This window comes from Homalodisca vitripennis, chromosome 7, assembly GCF_021130785.1.
Source record: "Homalodisca vitripennis isolate AUS2020 chromosome 7, UT_GWSS_2.1, whole genome shotgun sequence".
Classification (NCBI taxonomy): domain Eukaryota; kingdom Metazoa; phylum Arthropoda; class Insecta; order Hemiptera; family Cicadellidae; genus Homalodisca; species Homalodisca vitripennis.
Genome location: NC_060213.1, coordinates 26,446,306 through 26,468,680, shown reverse-complemented (window position 1 = coordinate 26,468,680; position 22,375 = coordinate 26,446,306). Strand labels below are relative to the sequence as shown.

Below are 22,375 nucleotides of genomic sequence, written 5' to 3'. Positions count from 1 at the left end.
AAAAAATATTTCAATATAGGTACCAATAACAGGGCGGTGACAATTTGAACATCTTGATCCAAAACAGTTTTTTGAGTGCAACGAGTGAACGACTCAACCAATAAAAACACCTTGACCACATTAATGTGTTAGCCTTGTCACTATGCACATCTTTGTCCATTTTAATCTTTGCTGTATCTCTTACAGTTTCCAAGATCCCTTCTGTGTACATTAAATTTGGAACACACCGCATAGAGATTCATTAAAAAGCCTGGTAGAATGTAACGAAAGGCTTACCTTGTTGGCACATGTTTAAATATCATATTATTGTACTCGTCTTTTTTAAAAATTCGTTTATTCTATGATTTTATCCTTGCCATCACGGTTACTCATAGTACTAACGTAAAACTGTTCGCTAACGCTCAGCCAAATCCCATGAGGTGACATGCACACCATTGAACTCAGTGTTCCCCATACAGAAATGAATCTTCAGGCAAAATATCAGGGATATACTCAGCTAGATAGACAGATAGACACAGAAATTCAATTTTTCAGCCCCTCAAGTGATGGGCTTCACCAACGCTCGGCCTATCATATAAAATCGGCCACCATCTAGGATTTCCGTGCAAAAACTGCTAACGCCAATTAAAACCTTGAGATATTTCGGTATTGCTGGATAACCATCCTCAGTCATGCGATGTCTCCACCGTGTGAACCGCTATAGTAAATTATAGTTGATACCGGTTACGTAACAGACTTTACAAATTGGGAAAACATTAAAATTATAAGGCGATGAAGGACACAGCTGAAGTGTATAAATGACCACATTCGAAGATTAAATGCCCTCTATACCGCAACAAAGTCACTGAGACAAGGTACACAGGTCCTTCAGTCACCAAGTCATCCAGAAAGACGTGCGATGCGGCGCAGTGGTCCGAGACCATTTGTCAATATTGATTGTAATGTCGGAAGTCGGAAAAGATTAATGGTCACAGATAGTATTCAATGACAATGGTCTCGACTATGGAGCCCCGTCAACTAACGAGCATAGGCGTCACTGTCCTGATTTCATTGTTAGTTCACAATCGTGGAATTTGGAGAAACACTTCGTTGCAATAAATTGTGACGATAAAAAAATAAGATGAAAACCAGAATATGAAATAACTTTGGACGGTACAGAGCCTACTATCAAAACTCCCTATAAACAAATTTAACTCATATTAAATACATAATGCAGTAACAACAAATTGACTAATTTTCGGTACTTTGGTATTATTCGGTAGCCATTCTTTTTTTAAGAGAGTTTCTTAGCAGGGTCCTAAAAACCTACATTATTAGAAAAACCAAACTTTGTTTGACTTACTATGCCTATTTGACTAACATGTTATTATGACGATCGGTTCTTGTTTTCTACCTACAAAAAGAAAGCAATGTCTGCGAGAAGGTGGTCACGCTGTCCCTATTTACTAGTTGCCATTAGGCCATTAGTAGGTAAATACGTCCGTACATATTGTAAATATAAACAAAGTTAACTCACGTGATCTGATCTTGAATTTAGGTAGTGCGGGTTGCCATCCAAGGCGTCAGCGAAACTTGCTCTAATGGCCAAGGGCATTTCCGATCGGTACTTTCCCGACTACAGATCACGTGCCATATTGTCCAGCGCGATCTTGGACATGCATATGGTCGGAAAAGTTAAGACGATCTGGGTCGTGATCTGAGGTAGGGAAAGTACCCATCGGATATGAACCTGGCCATTAATGTGGGCTTAGGGGGGGGGGGTGCCACACCGTATTTCTAAACCTACATATATCACGTACAAATAGTAGACATAAGGTTTGGACTTTCTAATAATGCAGTTTTTAGGCACCTGGTAAGTAAAACGTTTTTAAAAATATATCCTGATGTCCTTAGAACTAACTTTGTCGCTGACTTGGTGAGCTCTTACTGCGGTATTTGTTCTCCAGAAAGGCCGAACACAAACGACACACCACGCGAGATGATGCAACTACACAAGGATACTATAGCATACAGATACCTACACAGCTCATATGTCAGGGCTGCTCTGTTCCTAGCGCCCAGAGGTTTCCTTATAACTAACTTTGTCACTGACTTGGTGAGCTCTTACTGCGGTATTTGTTCTCCAGAAAGGCCGAACACAAACGACACACCATGCGAGATGATGCAACTACACAAGGATACTATAGCATACAGATACCTACACAGCTCATGTCAGGGCTGCTCTGTTCCTAGCACCCAGAGGTTTTCTTAGAACTAACTTTGTCGTTGACTTGGTGAGCTCTTACGGGCGGTATTTCTTCTGCAGAAAGGCCGATGGCAAACGATACACCACGCGAGATGATGCAACTACACAAGGATACTATAACACAGATCAAGTATGTGGATACTGTGTTTCAAGTAGGATAGCCACCAAGTCTATGGAGGAAGTAGTATTGTAATACTACACTCAAAAGTTCTGGAGAAAAATGTAATTTCTATATTTGGCTAATATTAGTGAATTAATGAAAAAAATTAAAAACTTTTACAATGAATACTGTACTGTAAACCACAGGAGGTTAGATACTTCGGTGTTCGGAAGAATATAAAGATGGGAATTACATCCAACTAAGTTTGTCACACGTGAGAACTTACAGTTTCCTAGTAAAATCCTATATAGACGTTGAATCACCAAATATGAATAGTCTACTTAATCTCTCAGTAGATTTGAATCAACGTTGAACTGTAGATCCCTGCCATAAATAGAGATCATAAAACGTCCAAAAAGATATTACCAGGGTCTTACGCAACTGGATAGCACTTCTTACGACAGATCTGTCGATGTTACACAGTAACACTGAGCAGAGCATGCCCACAATTCCTCCTACACCAAACCATCTTACATTCTCACTAACTTTCATTATCTAATATAAACTAATAAAATGCTTTCTGCTAACCAATTTTAACTACAACAAACACTAAACTTCAAAATGTACATTTATAAGTGCAGTAATGATGTACCAAGTTTTATTGCTTTACCTGTAATTGTTCGGGAATTATCACGCCCGTGCTGGATTTTTTTAACACACTGCATAAAGTCTTCATTTGAAAAACCAAAGAGTTTGAGGAACACCAAAACAATGATTTGTATATTTATCAACGATAGCTTATTACTGTTTATAAATATATGCATTGGTTATTTTTGCAAATATAATAACATTATAACAGTGACTGGAAATCAATAGTGGTCATAGTATCAGATATTATGCAAGGAACATCTGTGTAAAATTAAGCCACTTCCTGTTTTTTATTAACTTTTCCTCATACCAGCTCAACTTCCTGGTCACAACTTAGGTTTAAATATTATAGAATATTTTTTATGACTATAGTCTAAAGGAAATCTGACGTCAAATTAATAAAATGTATTTTTTTATTTTATATATTTTTGTTCCTTATTTTATGAATATTTTTACATAAAATATTAGATTCTATTACATTATTTTGAACAGACTAACTATTGTTGACAGTTTTGGTACATACGGAATTGTAATAATGCCTCCTTGATTTAATTACTGAATAAAATTCTCAGTAATGTACACTAAAACTTTTATGCAATTTAAATAAACTAATTTATTATTGATTTACATTTACAATGTTAACGTGTACTTTCTATTTGGACAATTTGCTTAACAAATACAAAATATTTGTAAATAATTTGTACTGTAAAACAATCTTTTGCATGGGCAAAAATATTATGTACATATATATTTAATTTACTAGACCACTCAAATCAAATTTCCGTCATATGGCGCATTGTTGGGTTTTCCATTTTTTATTCTTATACTAATATAACTTTTGAAATGTTGTCCCATATTTTATTTCGGCTATACTGCTCTTCACTTCCTTTTGCTGTTATGTAAACAACTAAGCCTGAGTTCAGTTTTCAATCACGACTCTACTCCCGAAATGCCTGCAAGGAAAGACTCAAAGTCCAAATGATTCTTTCAATAATGCTCTGTCAGGACACCAAAACGAGTGTTTTTTTTTCACTTGAAATACTCAAAATAGGGGTTTGGTATTCTATAGTAACTTACAACTATGGTTACTTAGATGGAACAAAGGTGCTGCAAGAACTCTTTGGTGAGGCTGATCCAAACTGAGTACTTGGGAAAGAAGCAATTGATAAAATGCGGCAAATAAAAGCCGATAAGATAGCTGGAGGAGGTGACCAAAAATACCAGAGTAGCAGCAAGAACAAAGAAGAGGAAGCTGGAAGACATGGGATGAAGAAGAGCTTTATGGGACTAGATTGACGATGTTTCCCTTTTGGCTTAATTTCGTGAAAACTTCAAAATTTCAACTTTACTGCATTTCCTTGAAATTTTCACCACATATTCCTGACACTCTACTTTGCATGATATACCTACATTTACTGGATAATAAAACTCTGTATTACGCAGTATTAATGTACTGTATTATACAATTCATAATTTAAAACATTTAAGTTTCTTTAGCTTATTTTTATTCAAAACGTATATACATTCTTTTTACAAAATCATAAAGGTATTTTTATCTTAGTTTTAAGTATTGACGAAACCGAAATATGACAAATTAACATTAGGTTAAATGAGTCGACATACTCCCCTTTGGTACAATAGCTTACCGCAAATCGTTGTACTTACAATAAAAAGTACAATCCGATATACGATAATTTGCGATAGCACGGGGGCAACGAAAGTTCCACATCCGCCTTGGACCTAATTATTAATAGAGCTGACGTAGAACTGCGGAAGGTTCTAGGCCGACTTCCAGGTAAAGTTCCTCCACGTGATGTTGCCAGTAAGTCTGACTCTAGCACCTGACCCGGGTCCCTCCTCCGTGTTCCGCGAAGTGTACGTGAGTCACAGAGTATTTCCTAACGTCGGTTGTGTACAACAGGGCCTCCCGCCACATCTGATGTTATGCTCCGACAAGGATAGTTGTATCTTATATTACTACGACCACAAGAGATGTGAAAAAGTCCAACAACGACTGGGACTGGTTCAAATCTCCCAATAGTTGTATAGATAGACCTATGACTTGTGATATTATTTTTTGTTTCAGACCGTTTATTAGGAAGAGAAAATAACGTTCATGCAAAAAGTATTTCTCTAGAAAGACGCACGCACGCACGCATTATTCTTGTGGTCATAGACCTACAGCTTAACCACGGACGAATTTTGCTCAAATGCAGCGCGCAGAGTGTAAGACTCAAGACATTTTTAAAATTTTCGACTTTATTGCCCAGTAGACGTAAGCCACCGCAGTGAGATAGATCATGGACACCGCAGATGTAAAATTAGATTACATACATCCGGCGGATCAAATATTTAATAACCCCAACATCAGTATAGGAAGTGACCCGACTTCCGTTGTTTTGCAACACTACGTGGTTTTGTATCTCACTGAACTACTCGCGCGTCAATTCAAAAACTCGGAGTCGGTAACCATACAAAGCGATTTGAACAGTTATTTCACAACACTACGTGGTTTCGTATGTCACTGAACAACTCATGCATCAACCCAAATAAACAGTGACAGTAGCTACGAGGGCTATCCAGAAAGTATATTACGTTTGTTACAAACAAAACTAAGTACAAGAAAAAAATTGTATTAGATACATTTGAAAGTTGACACTAAATACTATTTTTCAACATAGTCACCATGCAAATTCAAGCACTTATAATAGCGGCGAACTAATGTTGAAATTCCAGCGTTATAAAATTCTGCCACCTGAGACTTCAACGAGATAAGTTACACCCTACCGCAGTTCCACTTCGTCATCAAAGCGGTGCGTCGCAAACCAGGTCTTCATTCCTAGAAACAGAGGTAGTCGCTGGGTTCAAGTTCCGGACTGTAAGATGGATGTGGAAGGACTTCTCGGACCTAATTTTCCGTCTGTGGTCGGGCGTTGTCGTACCCATATTGCACAAAATGCATGGTAACCTAAGTTCTGCGTAACAATTTCGTGTAACAAACTCCTTGAAATTTGAGGAAAACTAAGTGAGAGCTGTGTTATTGTGAATCGGAGGTCTTCTTTAATCTTCTCGTCGACTTTTAGAGACAATTTCACGGTCACAATGTTTGGCCGTCCACTCCGTTCGTCATCAAGAATATTAGTTCGGTCATTTTTAAACGTAATGCACCACTGACGCACTCCACCGTCAATAATCGCATCGTTCCCATGAACTTCACAGTTGACGATATCTCTACTGGTTTATTGTGCTTAGCCAACAAAACCCGTATTACCGACCGCACTTCACAAATCGCGGGATTTTTAATTGCATCACACATTATAAACTACTATTGTAAAACAACAAGGGGCGACAGAAACCTCTCACGGCTAAATAGCCACTGAACGAAGAAACGCCCTGACATCAAAATGGCAGCGATGGTCCCACCCCTAGTAGCTACAGAGCGAAACGTAACCTATTTTCTGAATAGCCCTCATTTATATTATTTATCATTATTATTTATTTATTTATTATTTTATTTTTATTTTTTTTATTGTTTGGGAAGCAAACAAAGTTCCGTTGTTTTATAACTCTACGTGGGTTTGTGTCTCACTGAATTGCTCACCCAGTAATCTTTACGTTTAAAATTTCGTCGTATTAAGTGACATTTGACACTGCAAAAACAGAGTGTAAGTTTTGTCAAATTTACTCATACGAGATTTACTGCGAAACAGATGAACTCATATTGCCCTTGAATAAGTTCCGTCCCAAAAGTTTACTAATTGTTCAATAACCTTTTTATTCTATATTCTGCAATCTTATGAAAAGAGAGAACTAATCATGTTAGGGCCGAGTGAAAGCGAATTATTGGCGTAAAAACGATGGGTTTAAAACGACATGATTTAACACAAAGTAGTTTAACTTCCAACATGTATTAAAGCTCCATTTCTATATTCATATTTACACACCATAATTCTACTGGTCATATAGGGCAAGCCCAAACTAAATGCTTATAATAACCAATTGGTGAATGTTATATAAAACGTGTATTTCCACTACTTACATTTCTATTAATACTATTCATTACCAATACAAATTATGTTCGACAATTTTGTAGGTCATTAGTGTTTATGCCACATTTGCCCATATTTAAATAGACAATTTTTTAGTGGTTTTTATTTTTTTATTTTTAAAATATTAAACTTTTAATTAAACATATATATAATCAATATTGCAATCGATCTTCAATTAGAATTTATTATCTAAAGCAACCCGTAAGAATATCGACATTTGTTTGTAGTTGTTTATTTTGTTTTAGAATTATACTCAACTAATTAACTCTCATTATCACATAGTACATATACCATGTAGTGGTACAGACAGGTTCACACCTGAGTCTTTCTATGGCAAAACGTCTTCACACACAAACTGTTCCAGACAGTTACGTAATATTACGGACTTACGTCCAAAAGTTGGAGGAGAAGTAAGGAGTCCCCGCGAAGCACGGTGGGCCAGCAATGCAAACTACCCATGCCGATGCCGTGGAAGAGCGAGGCGGACAATCCGACAACCCACACTCACACTCACACTCACACACGCGACGGGCAGCGGCGGATATACGACTACGAGCCCCACATATCAATCACAATGGTCTAATAGAATTTCTGTGACCTTCTGCCTTTCAAAACGTTCCCATTAATCTGTTCCCAGGCGGCCAGCAACAGCTTCTGTGCTGAATAACTTAATTAAATTTGTTAACAGGTGTGGTAGGCTCAGAGGATTCACGAGCAACAAACGACCGACACAGTCATGGCGTATTATTTATGGTGTTTCAACCAATTTTAACCAGTGATATACGATACAGTATTACCAATAAACAATTATTCAAAAGTAATGTGGTTTTCATTTACGGAACGTTTTGCCCAAGTATATGAGGGCTCTAACTGCAAAAGTCACATTCTCCCAATTTTTTTCGAAATTGACTTTTGGGTATATTCTAATTATATTCATAGCTTTGCACATATTGATCTAAGAGTTTTTAAAGCAAAACTAACAGTATCCCACTTTATTTTAACGGTGAAAATTACGTTTGTTTTCAAACTCACATTCTCCAAAGTCTTTGAATGCAAAATTCACATTCTCCATTTCAGCCAATAGGAAGGCTTGTTTGAGTCACGTGACACTGCACCCTGTATCGTTCTGTTTTGCTAATGTTTTGTAAGTAGGAAGTCAGTGTAGTGGTGTACTGTTTCTGTTTTATGCGTTAAATAGCTTAAAAATGGATATTAGTGTAAGACCAAGTGATAAAAGTAAAGGAGAAACACCCAGGAAGAAGGTTCGAGCACCAAACCACTGGAAAAGAGCCCAGGCAAAAAAGAAAAGGTAACCAAAACCTTCATACATAACCTCTATGTTCATAACCTATTTGCCATGTTTCAAAGACCCGGGTTAATTAAGAAATAAAAAACTTTTTATTGCATAAATATTTACTTATTTAACTATATTTAACTTACGTACCCGGTCTGAGGCATAGCTTTTTGGATGCTTGTCATTCTCTAGGCGTATGCAATTTTAGCAAATAGGACTTAGGCCTTTGTTACTTTTGACACGAAATGCTAATATATCATTGTGGTTCTCTGAGACAAGAAAATAGAAATAATTGCTGAAATAAAATGTTAGAATCAGCATATTATTTTTATTTTTTTTTTTGTTTTCAGATATGCTCCGAAGGGTTTTCCGGATTTTCCTACGTGTAACCACACCAAAGGCGCCCTACTTTGCCGATCATTGACAGCCCAGGACATAAGAAGATTTCATTCTGCTTTTTATAAGGAACATGATAAAAATATACCAAGACAACTTTGTTCTAAAGCATATAACAATGAACGTGATAAAGCGAAGAAGACCAAAAACCAAAAAAATATTAAAAAACAAGCTAGAGCAAAATATTTCATAACAAACCGTGAGAAGAAAATGGTTCCGGTGTGTTTGGGTACTTTTCTGAGGGCCTTAAATATTTCCAGATTTAGAATTAATAAAAATTGCTGACCGGTTTTATTTACAAACATGAAATGCCGAAGGAGAGGAGAGGCGGTGACACTACTGGTAACAGATTTGTGGCTAAAAAAGAAAGTATTATGACGTTTATTAATAGTTTAAAGTGCAGTGAAACTCATTACTGTACAAACAGAAGTGGCCGGAAAATATTTGCCTGCAGAACTAAATATAAAGAAGCTCTGGCGAATGTATCAGACCAATGCGGAAGATCACCTTAAAGTGAAAGACAGTTATTTTAGATATATTTTTAATAGAAAATACAACTTGGGATTCGGATCACCTAGGGTGGACGTATGTTTCTAACTTGCCTAGAATTGGCAGAAAAAAATAAAGTCGACAAAGAGTGATGCCGAGCGAAACATGCTTCTTGTTGAGAAACGGGTTCCACAAGCTACGATCACAAGCATTTACGGTTTGTTACAAGAAGACCGTGAAGATCTCCTAATATTATCTTTCGATTGCCAAAAAAATCAAACTCTACCTAAACTTCCGGATCAGTCCTCCTACTACACACCGTCAGCTATATTTAAATTAATTTTTGTGTTGTAAAGGGCCATTCAAAATCCAAACTTGACAAAGATAATGTAACAGCTTACAACGTGGACAGAGAAATGAGTTTTCTAAGGGATCCAATGAGATTTCATCCTGTTTATATGACACTTTGAATTCTATTGATCTGACCCCCTACATGACTGTTCGACTTATTAGCGACGGGTGTGGGGGTCAAAATAAAAATTCAATTTTAATCACTATGGTGTGCTCATGGTTTGTCAATGCACCTGATAACATCAAGGAGGTACAGTTAGTTTTCCCAATGACAGGTCATAGTTTTATCCCCCCAGATAGGGTGTTTGGCAATGTCGAGAAGGAGATAAAAGCGATGTGAAAGTAATTGTAAGCCCACAGGAGTACATTGACATCATAGGAAATTTTGCTACAGTGAAAAAACTTGGCGTTGATACTGTGAACCTTGATTGGAAATCTGAGGTGGGAGCAACACATACGCAAGACAAGTACATGGCATTTTGGTATCCAGTCTTGTAGGCGGGTCTACTTTACTAAGGAGAGTAATGGTAACAATGAAACGGTTTTGGTACAAGGAGAATGTACCTATCGCCTAAAAAGCAAATCCTGAACAAGCAGCAAGAAGTATAGTAAAAAAAGAGGAGAAGCCTTAACAACATAAGACCAGTGACTATTGTTAAAGGTAACAGTGTTGGAAAGGAAGAAAAAAAAGGCTGATGTAAACACTCTTCTACTAAAACATTATGGAAATGAATGGCGACAGAATGAATCCCTGGAGTTTTTTTAGACATGTATTAGATGACCCTGAAGTCGAAGTAATTGGTGACGATGAGGAAGGTTGCCAACGAGCCGAAGAGATGCCTTGTTACCAAATTTAAAATACTGTACAGAAGTCCTAAATGAATAGGCAATAAAACTTTGGTTCTCTGATTTCTTCATTTTATGAGTTTTAATACCGTACCTTATAAATCCCCAGTAATTATGTCTAAGCATATTAATTTATTACTATTTTTTTGTCTTTGAAAGCCTACAATGTTTGGTGTCAAAAGTAACAATCTCCATATCGGATTATTTGCAAAACTAACATTCTCCAGTTTGAGAATACAAAAACTCACATTCTCCAAAGTTTAAAGGCATTTTTCACTATGTTAGAGTGCTTTTAATATACAAAAAATGTTGTAAATCTAATTCGATGGAATGCCAACTCTAAGAACATATAATGGTTACCAAGGTTTTACTTTATTTATAATGCAAGTAGCAGTTTTTTTGCTATTTTCGTAAAATTTTAAAAAAGTGGAGAGTGTGACTTTTTGCAGTTAGAGCCCTCATATGTCCTACCTACTTATGGAAAATGTACAGAAGCTTTAACTAAAACATCATTTAGTCTCTTGGTTAATTGAACGTAACAAATACTGTATTTTAAAATTATATTCTATAATTTCTATGCCACTAAACTAAACATTGTTTTCCTCTTTATTGTGGTTCAGTAACAACTTAAGTTTAGTATAGTAGATATTTCCAAAATTCGCAAAGTGGACTTTATGGTTATTTAAACATGTCAAGCTTATCATCTAATCGGTACAGAATTGTAAGAGGAAGATGATACGTAGATTTTCCTGAACGGTCTACATTTTTACAATTTTGTCCTGCATAAAAAAAAATATTTGGGATAGTCAGAGCTCTTATTTTTGGATTTGAGTCAAAATATGTTTAATCATTTTCAAACTTAAAAACACTGAAAATGGTAAAAAGGACCTACAGTATGTTATTTGAGTTATTTAAATACCAACATATTGAAAATTAAAGTGTTCACCCAATATAGCATATGTATTGTAGCATGATATTGGGAAAACAGAAAAAGTTACCTAATAATAGATTATTTCAAATACTATTGGGTAGTTAGAAGACTAATGTACTTCTCGTTATTTTTCTACGTGACACTAGTTTTAATTACCAACAAATAGAATGTTTATGTTTATATGTTGCCAATGGCGCATTGTAGCGGGTACGGTTGTTATCGCGAGATAACCGAATCAAGCAACGCCGAGCGTGGCTGCTGCTTGGATGGGTGACCGCTGAGCGATCATGTCCTTGCAAGCAATCCGCCTGCCCGGCCATTGGCGGTGGTTCGGAAGCCACCTTTAAGCCGCTGGTCCCCGAGTCAAGTGTTAGAGATGGCTTCTTAGTTCTAACTTCGTCTAGTAAAATAAGACATCACTTTACTTAATGAACAAACTATGGTCATCCAACATAACTCAGTTTAAAACTACACGATCAGTTTTAATTATTAAGATAATTTCAAAAGAAGTTGCGAGATATTTTCAGAGACCTTATGAAACAACCTTGTCCAACCAATAAGTCTATCTAAAACGGTAATTGTAACATTAGCTGTAACTTAGATCAAGTTATTTAAATAAGTCATATTGAAACCATTAAAAATATGTGAAAACGGAATGTAGTCATGATAAGGGCCCAATATTTTTAACACATAAGGCTATTTTGACTCAAAATTATGATCACAAAAAAAAGAGAAACGACAACTGAAGAGAAGTACAACAATATATGTAACGTACAACAAAATGGTGGGGGGAAAATGTCTTGCTTGGATCTATTAAATTGAATTTTATACCGCTTGACAGACTCTGGTTTAAAATGTATTATTTCCGATAGAAGGTTTTAAAAGGATAAGACAATCTTTGTTACAGTTGCTCAACTTTAGTGTTACAAAAATAGCTATAAAAATACTTATTTTTAATACCTTTAAATTCTTAAAACAGGACCAAGCAGAGACTGGCAATTTTTCACAAGTATTACTGCCATCTAGATAAAAGCTACATAAACAAAATTTAGATAGTCAGAAATAACCTCAGGTATATATTTTAAAGACCAGCATCACGACTGAAAAACTAAACCATTTTCGTATTGATGAAACAACAATAGGGGATGATATGGGATTGCAACTTCTAGAAGATTTATGGTTTGTTATTAATCTTCTCGATGCTTTAGAATAATTAAATAGAGCTGAAATAGATTATAACTATTTAGTTTTTTTATTTTCCGCTGTCCTGGAAATGTGAAATTTCACTCACACACACACACATATTTCTTGTAATATAAGTATAAAAACAAAAGCATTTTCATTTAAGACCCATAGCTGGTTTAAATCAAGTTACATCTAGAAAAACTACATTTGTTTTTAATTTCCAGATTGCTTAGAATGATGAAATTTAAATACTTATGTCTTATGCTCTCAAAAGACAATTAAAAGATTTTTCTTAAAGATTAAACACCATTCGAGTTAAAATGTGGTTGGGGCCTGTAGAAGAACTAATTTTTATTTTTCCAACTTCCCAACGTCCCTAAAGGAGCTATATATTTAACTCCTCGCTTCACACACGTTTATTATGCCCTCAACAAATACTAGTACCGGAAATACCATACATCGGAAGTAGATTGCAATGGGTGAAAGTAATCGCTCTAGGTCTGAAGTAGACTTTCATGCTTTCATTCACTTTTCATACTATATTGCTCCAGAAATATTTTAAAACTGGAAGTACGTAGATTAAAATGAATGGAAGAAGACGCTTTTTGACTGAGGAATACTTTCCACATCTATGTGTGTATTATATTTTCTTCATCAAGGAAACAATGCAAACAGTACTAGGTCACTGGGAACAACTGGGAGCAGAAGAAGGTTACAAGGGCCGAAAGCAGATACTTTATGAATGAAATAGGCTTCTCGGACCGAGTATGCATATATTTTGTTTGGTCGTGCATGGGATATTACAATTTTACATGTATGGAATGCTACTAATACTGTAGTATTATTAAATAAGGTATATGATTGAAGGGCCAGCTAGTCGACTCAAATACACGCATCCCTCGAGAACGCAGAGGGTTGGAGGCTAGACCGTCACCTCGCGATTTTCATTAGTCGCCTATTGTCACTGACTGAATTATTTATTAACACTTTAAGACTCATGACTATACAATACTTCAAGACAATGTATTCTCAGTGTATTATCTGATGTTTAGTATCATCGTTCTCAATATGACGTTTACAATTTCAATACACTAATCGCTTTAAGATAAAATTACGAATAATAAAAATATGTGTTTATTTAGCAAAGTACTAATGTACCGTACTGCATTGTATGAGTTAGGCCTGCGTGAGTGTGGTTGTAAAACTACCTGGGCCCAGCTATACTCTATTTGCTAATGTTATACTCCACATCTATGCAATAAACAATCATCATCAGCTCAAACAAACAGGAGGAACAGCTGATGGTCAGCAACAATATGACAACATCGTCTCATACTTCATTGTATTATTTTTATGCAGATTTCAATAATGGTTAATAATAAAAGAATTTGACAATCTAGCAATCGTTTATTATTTCCAGCCTACCCTACTGAAGTTTATTAAGATATTTTTGTACTGTATCTTAATTTCATAGCCTAGTTTGGCCGTTTTGTTTACTACTGCTGTAATCGTTATTTTTCGTAATATTACATATTAAGCTATCAAACACAAAAATTGTAAATTGTTAAGGCAGACTTTGGTACTCTTTAATAATTTATGTATAGACAAAACTTAATCAATTTTATTTTTCAATAACTTGATTATCGAATTTGTATTGAATGAATTATTAATTAATGGTCAGAAACATTAAATTCATGGACATATTTCAAATCCATTGCATAATGACACTAAAATTAAATGAACAGGACAATATTTAATTATTTATTATTTATATATTTAATTATATTTTAATTTACTTTATTTAGAAATAATTGAAGGCCATTTTTTGATTTGAGTAAAGTATAGTGTATGAGATTACGTTAAATCAAAGCCTTATTTACCAAGATTAAAAAAATTTTGTTCTTTAAAATAATTACACTGCTTAATATGAAACATTTACTAAGATTAATTAAAATTTTGTTCTTTAAAATAATTACCGTACACTGCTTAATATGAAACATTAATTATTTTATAATAATACATACATAGTTATTCAAAACATGTACAAAGTAAAACGTACAGTTTTTATTCTGAGTTGATAAAGAAAAATATTTTAAATCTAAAACTAGCGTATAAGCGTACCTTTAAACAATTTATAAAATCAGAAAAAAACAGAAAAATATTATTATTACTAAGTTCTTACATATTTTATATTGAAAATATTTTTCTATCTTGAATAGTAACCCCACCAAAATGTTTTATTTAGTTATCCAAAAATCATTTATGTAGAATTTTTTATTTTTAGCTCACTCATTTAATACTTACACTAAAAAAATGTGAAATTGTATCTAGAGATTTTCACATGACACCTGTACAGACTTTCAAAAAAATGGTCTGAAAGAATTTTGGCTACATTTGTTTTACTTTTCAGTTTCTATTAACTGCTAGTTACTTATCCAAAATCGCTAGGTAAAGCTATTATCATGCTTATAATTTAATAGTAAATGTCTTGTAAAACATAAAATAACAAATTTAAGTTTTTTATTTGGAAAGACAAAAATGGCTGTTTTTAGTCTATTAAACTTATATAAGAATACACTGATTCGTGCAAATTCCACACAAAACAACCGTTTATTTAAGGTGCCCCAACTTTAACAGACCAGTGACTCTCATAAGTCACCGTGGACCTTAAAAATCCCTAGTCAGGGGTGGGAATCGAACCAGTGACTTCAAGGCCAACTTTCGCATCCGAGAGGAGCATCTTAGACCACCAACCATCCTGACTAGGCTGGCACTATAGATGTCTTAAAGTAAGCAGATAGTTCACTTATAATTTCATTTCAACTGAGCTCACTCACTTATTGCTTTGACGTTTTAATGCGTCGTAATTTGTAGCACTTATAGGGTTCAATGCCCCAAAACAAAGTTCAACTGGTGTATAGTAAGATAAAATGACAGTTTTTAAAATAAATTGCATAATTACACCCATTGATATAACCTACCGATTGATTTAATTAATCAGAATATTTTACTTTAATCATCTTTACCAGCGTAAAACCATTTAAAGATTTTAAACACAATATTTGATAAGTCAATGGTAATGTTAATGTTTACCAACTACATCCTGTCCTAAGAGACCAGGATTTGCCTAGTGACAATATAAATTTAAAAATTATAGCTAACTTTAAAAAAACTAACCAAAATAGCGTTGACAATAAACAATGTTTTAATTTGTTTCAGTATGTTTATTTTGTTTTTATAGTTTTTTTTATTATAAATATTATTTTTGCTAGTACCTACTGTAATTGTTTGTTTCATGGATACGATTCCTTTAATTACTTAAAATATAGGGTTATATTAATATTGTTTTTTTTTTTTATTTCAAATGCATGACTTTATTTATTATTTTATATAGGCTACATTGATATTGAGTGATAGTTCACATATTCGATGTAGGCTATAAAGTATCAACGAATATAATACAGGACAGGGTCTAATATCATACTCTACCCTTCAACTGTCTGAGTATTTGTACCTGTGACATGAAGGAGATTAAATTTGTGATCTGGTTAACAGATAACCACAATAGGGAATATTGGTACAAAACCGTATGCTTTCTGCATAAATCTGAAACAATTGTTGACCCTGGTTTTAATAAGTGATAATGTATACTAAGATATCTGAATGGCTTCTATTGTATTGTACAATTTTGATAATCAATGTTTACATAGTAAAACACGCAAATATAAAAGTTTGGTTTTATTTCATGACATTCAATACTTCCTTAATTCATTAATACAAATTGATAACCTAGTTGTTGATTTAAAAAATTGTTCATTTTGAATCACCCATTATCAGTCTTTCCAATTGTTAATGACCATAAACATTGTCAAAATGTAGAAATCCTATTATTCAGTGTTAGGTTAGGAATCAAATGTCAAAAAACAAACCTCTGACAACAACTTGTAAATACACAGTCATCAAGTTATTTTTCACACTAAAAAGTTAGCTGATATAAATATAAAATTGTTGTATATGGAATATAATTAATATGAAATTATTTATATTTAAAGTGATTTTTCTAGAAAACAGGACGTAGTAGGCTACTCCCATCTTTATTGTATATCAATATAAATTAAGTAATTTTATAATTACTTGTTATTGGCTGAGTACTTGTCGAGTGAACATTACTGGAATTTAAATTTTATTACGTAACTAACGTATGTTTTGGTTTAAATGTTATCTTACCTGCTCTTGCTCAGCAGACAGAGCAGCCGCCATTTTAAACAGACAACAGAAACTGTTGTCTTGCTTGTCTGTCCCGTCTGTATTGCACAGAATAGCCACCATAATAACAAAACTAAAATAATAAAAAGAATGTCAAATAAGTCTATATGGTATAAAATAATGTAGCTCTTTATTTCCACCAGAAGATATTAATTATTGATGGCCTACTTTTCTGTTTGATAAATACATATGTTTCATATATCCTAATTATCGTAAAATGTTAATTTCTTTACTATCCTTTTGAATTAACTTTAGAACTAAGAAATGGTATAATTCAAAAGACGTAATGCACTTAAGAATTTAAAAACTAACAGCAGTAGTGAGAAATTCTAATTAAATGTAAGGAATTTAAAATTATTGCTTTTAGAAGGTCTGCTCATTAATATTGAGTTTGCCGACTACCACTCTGATGTAATGGCTTCTATAGTTCAATGGACAATTTTATGAGGAAATGTGTTTTATTTTTGTCTATTGGAAAAACTATCGTCCAAAACAGGAAGAATCCCAGTCCAAGTAAGGGGAGAACAACTCTTTCCTTTATTTCCAACGAACGTACATCAAATTTTTACAATATTGGTAGCTGACTCACTGCAATAAGCATGCAATAAATTAAAGTTAAATAATACCTATAGAAATCAACAACAACAAACTACGTACTAACTAAAATTTTCAGTACAATACATAGCTCATATCACAAAAAGCGACATACATGAAGTAAATTAATTAGTAACACCATTAACTTAGCATAGGCAACAAAAAGGAAATAACAAGTGGGAACACAATTAAATTAATAACAATAAACCAAACAAGTGCCCGCAATTAAACTTTGTACACAGGTGCTCAATAACCTGTATTTTGATATACCAACGTCAAATAGGTGGTGTCGGCTGTCAGACGTCTTATCGTCTAAATTAAATGCACCGTTAGACGGACGTTCTCGTATAAAAGTCACTCATGAGACTAAACCAAACAAGTGCCCGCAGTGAAACTTTGTATACAAGAGCGCAATAACCTAAATTTTAATATACCAACGTCAAAAAGGTGGTGTCGGTCGTCAGAGGTCCTATCGTCTAAATTAAATGCATCGTTAGACGGGCGTTTTCGAATAAAAGTCATTCCTGAGACTAAACCAAACAAGTGCCCGCAATGAAAATTTGTACACAGGTGCTCCATAACCTTAATTTACATAAACTAACGTCAAAAAGGTGGTGTCGGCCGTCAGAGGTCCTATCGTCTAAATTAAATGCAACGTTAAACGGGCGTTCTCGTATAAAAGTTACTCCTGAGACTAAACCAAACAAGTGCCCGCAGTGAAACTTTGTACACAGGAGCGCAATAACCTAAATTTTAATATACCAACGTCAAAAGGGTGGTGTCGGTCGTCAGAGGTCCTATCGTCTAAATTAAATGCATCGTTAGACGGGCGTTTTCGAATAAAAGTCATTCCTGAGACTAAACCAAACAAGTGCCCGCAATGAAATTTTGTACACAGATGCTCTGTATGCTGAATTTTAATATACTAACGTCAAAAAGGTGGTGTCGGCCGTCAGAGCTCTCGCATGAAATAAAATACATTATTAAACATCTAACTATATTTTACACTACAAGTTGCAACACAATATATTGTAGGTCTATAGATATTCAACATAAAATATATGACACACTGGATTATTGTAACTACACAGAAGTATTCGATTGAACTGAAATTTATAAAGAGTAATCATTTTGAACGTTAAAGAGTTTGAGCGTAATACGTAATATAGATATATAAAACACACTGAATTGCTGCAACTATAAATCAGTATTTTAATATCAGTGTGGATATGAGTACTTAAGAACTAGTAAACTGAGCTGTAAGAGAAAATATCTGTATCTTGTAACCATATAGAGTACTGGATACAAAGTATCTGTCATCAGTATTATTGTATCGCTGTATCCGTTACAAATACTGGAGACAAATAAATGTCACAAAGTTTTGATTACTGAAATACCGCCTCACCTCTAAATTAATTGCAGCTCATCTTTGTTAAAATGAAGTGTCATCAAGTGTCACAGTTGTAGGTACCAGTAATTTTATTCATAGACATTTTTGCTTGCTTTGATATAGTTTTAAGTATTAACTTATTATCGACAGTAATATCAATAAGGTGGTTTAAAAAAAAAATTATGGTTGCCTGTAAAGTCAATTTTACGGGCGAAGATTTTACGTGACAACGTCTTTTTCTCGGTAGAATATTTATTGATATGAATATTATTAAATTGCACAATAGGAACAAGGAATTAAATGAAAATAAGAATTGCACAAATTTTAACTATAGAAATATATTTTGTTTACTAAAACATTGTACATAATTTGAAATTAATTAAAATTTGTTATTGTAAATGGTAAAGTTGAATAAAACATTTACTAAAATTGGAATTTGAAATTCTTGCTAAACACAGTTGTTAAATTCTAACTCCGCGCGTGGTGATTGGTAGGTTTAGTTCGTTTGTTTGGTCGCACTGTTATGACAGGTTAGAGGTTATAATTTGTTACTGTATTTTAAATGTTTGACTAGCAATACGCGCTGTTTCTTCTCAATCGACTGAATTACGATTGATTGCAGAGTGATTTAAACTAATAATTTACTTAACACTATCAACATTTGTCAATAGTATGACATAACCTATAAACTCAGTTTCTCAACTTTTGTGTCAATCTAACAATTAATCAATCAATCATAGTTTACGATAATGAAATATCAGTGTACAATTATTTACCTTTATTGTTGTAGTTGTTGTAAATGACGAATCTAAGCACTCCACATTTTCACGAATAAACATAGTTATCTGCTTTATCCCGTGCGGCGGACGCACAGTTATCTGCTTTATCCCGTGCGGATCCCGTGCGGCGGACTCACTGGTCGGGCATCGTAACGTTACCGGGCGTTACACTTTTTCATGAGTGACTCCGAGCCGCAACCTAATTTAAGACGTTGTCACGTCAAAAACCCTAAACCCTGTAAGTTAATTTGTTCTGTGTATTGTACCATACGTAGTAATTCTATTAAGTATATGTATCTATGAATTTTGCTTAAGTAAAATGTAACCCACCGATAATTAAAAAAAATAGAAGTAAATATGAATTTGTTATAGTACAGTGTTGTAGGTATAGTAAACTTAACACCAGGTCATGCAATGGGATATGTGACCAGCAAGAAAACTCTGGTTCTTCTTACTTGTAAGTCTCAACTAGTTAGACTTATTTGTTGCCATCGGTTGAGATAAATTGAAAAATAACATATTTGAGTGAGTTGTCATGTAATTAATGTAACTGGGCCGAGTCCTAATAGCTGTAGATGCAGAGGTGGTAAATGTTATGTTAGCAAAGTGTACAGAATTTTGGAATTGATCCAGGGTTGCCACATGACAGACAAAAGGATGGATGATGGGACTCAGGGGATAGATCCACAATCGACCATATAGGGACATTAGGATTTAATTTAAAATTCAAAATTATAATAATTTGGATATTACAAGTCTATTAATAGGATGGGCTTAAACAAATGTCACATAAAGGCTTAGTTCAATGCATGTGTATTACGCGTTACGTAATATGATTGTTTCGTAGAGTTAGTTTGTCATCTCTGCTTGTAGGACTATTAAAACTATTTACAGTTTTTTTAAATTGGTAAACCTAAATAATCTCTGTAGTTGGTGTTCAAGATGTAGGTAGCTCTCCTGCACATCCATTGTGTATATATTATATTATAATAGTGTATACCTGTATAATTACACCATATATCGTACCTACGCTGGTCACCAGCTCCTGAACCTCGCAGTAACGTAAATATCTCGATAGTTGATGTTCAAGATGAGATGTAGCTCTCCTGCATATCCTTTGTGTATATATTATATTATAATATTGTATACCTGTATAATTACACCATATATCGTACCTACGCTGATCACCAACTCCTGAACCTCGCAGTTACGTAAATATCTCGATAGTTGATGTTCAAGATGAGATGTAGCTCTCCTGCACATCCTTTGTATATATATAATATTATACTAGTGTATACCTGTATAATTACAAACCATATATCGTACTACGCTGATCACCAACTCCTGAAAACTAGCAGTTACGTAAATATCTCGATAGTTGATGTTCAAGATGTAGCTCTCCTGCACATCCTTTGTGTGTACATTATATTATAATAGTGTATACCTGTATAATAACACCAGATATCGTACCTAAACTGAGCACCAGCTCCTGAACCTCGCAGTTACGTAAATATCTGGATAGTTGATGTTCAATATGTAGCTCCCCTGCACATTCTTTGTGTATATTATATTATAATAGTGTATACCTGTATAATAACACCATATATCGTACCTACGCTGATCACCAACTCCTGAACCTCGCAGTTACGTAAATATCTCGATAGTTAATGTTCAAGATGAGATGTACCTCTCCTGCACATCCTTTGTATATATATATATATATATATATATATATATATATATATAATATTATACTAGTGTATACTTGTATAATTACACCATATATCGTACCTACGCTGATCACCAACTCCTGAACCTCGCAGTTACGTAAATATCTCGATAGTTGATGTTCAAGATGTAGCTCTCCTGCACATCCTTTGTGTATATATTATATTATAATAGTGTATAGGCCTACCTGTATAATTACACCATATATCGTACCTACGCTGATCACCAGCTCCTGAACCTCGCAATAACGTAAATATCTCGATAGTTGATGTTCAAGGTTTAGCTCTCCTGCACATCCTTTGTGTATATATTATATTATACTAGTGTATACCTGTATAATAACACCATATATCGTACCTACACTGAGCACCAGCTCCTGAACCTTGCAGTTACGTAAATATCTCGATAGTTGATGTTCAATATGTAGCTCTCCTGCACATCCATTGTGTATATATTATATTATACTAGTGTATACCTGTATAATAACACCATATATCGTACCTACACTGAGCACCAGCTCCTGAAACTCGCAGTTACGTAAATACCTCGATAGTTGATGTTCAAGGTTTAGCTCTCCTGCACATCCTTTGTGTGTACATTATATTATAATAGTGTATACCTGTATAATAACACCAGATATCGTACCTAAACTGAGCACCAGCTCCTGAACCTCGCAGTTACGTAAATATCTGGATAGTTGATGTTCAATATGTAGCTCCCCTGCACATTCTTTGTGTATATTATATTATAATAGTGTATACCTGTATAATAACACCATATATCGTACCTACGCTGAGCACCAGCTCCTGAACCTCGCAGTTACGTAAATATCTCGATAGTTGATGTTCAATATGTAGCTCCCCTGCACATTCTTTGTGTATATTATATTATAATAGTGTATACCTGTATAATAACACCATATATCGTACCTACACTGAGCACCAGCTCCTGAACCTTGCAGTTACGTAAATATCTGGATAGTTGATGTTCAATATATAGCTCCCCTGCACATTCTTTGTGTATATATTATAATAATGTACACTTGTATAATAACACTAGATATCGTTCCAGATTAGTAAAAAAA

At 34.3% G+C, this 22,375-nt stretch overlaps 2 protein-coding genes across 3 annotated transcripts in view; one reads left to right on the top strand and one right to left on the bottom strand.

Annotated features, from left to right (window-relative positions):
- LOC124365732 (tyrosine-protein phosphatase non-receptor type 9-like) overlaps positions 1-16,852 on the bottom strand; it is a 37,464-nt gene extending 20,612 nt beyond the window's left edge. The window contains exon 1 of one of the 2 annotated variants that reach the window (XM_046821718.1): positions 16,762-16,852. In XM_046821718.1, the coding sequence (XP_046677674.1) occupies positions 16,762-16,794 (33 nt within the window). In that variant the 5' untranslated portion in view covers positions 16,795-16,852. Of the gene's footprint in view, positions 1-7,432; positions 7,564-16,761 lie in introns of those variants that run through there. The other variant, XM_046821716.1, reaches the window with a different exon arrangement.
- The window catches only part of LOC124365730 (tyrosine-protein phosphatase non-receptor type 9-like), a 174,308-nt gene that overhangs the window by 71,687 nt on the left and 80,246 nt on the right, over positions 1-22,375 (top strand).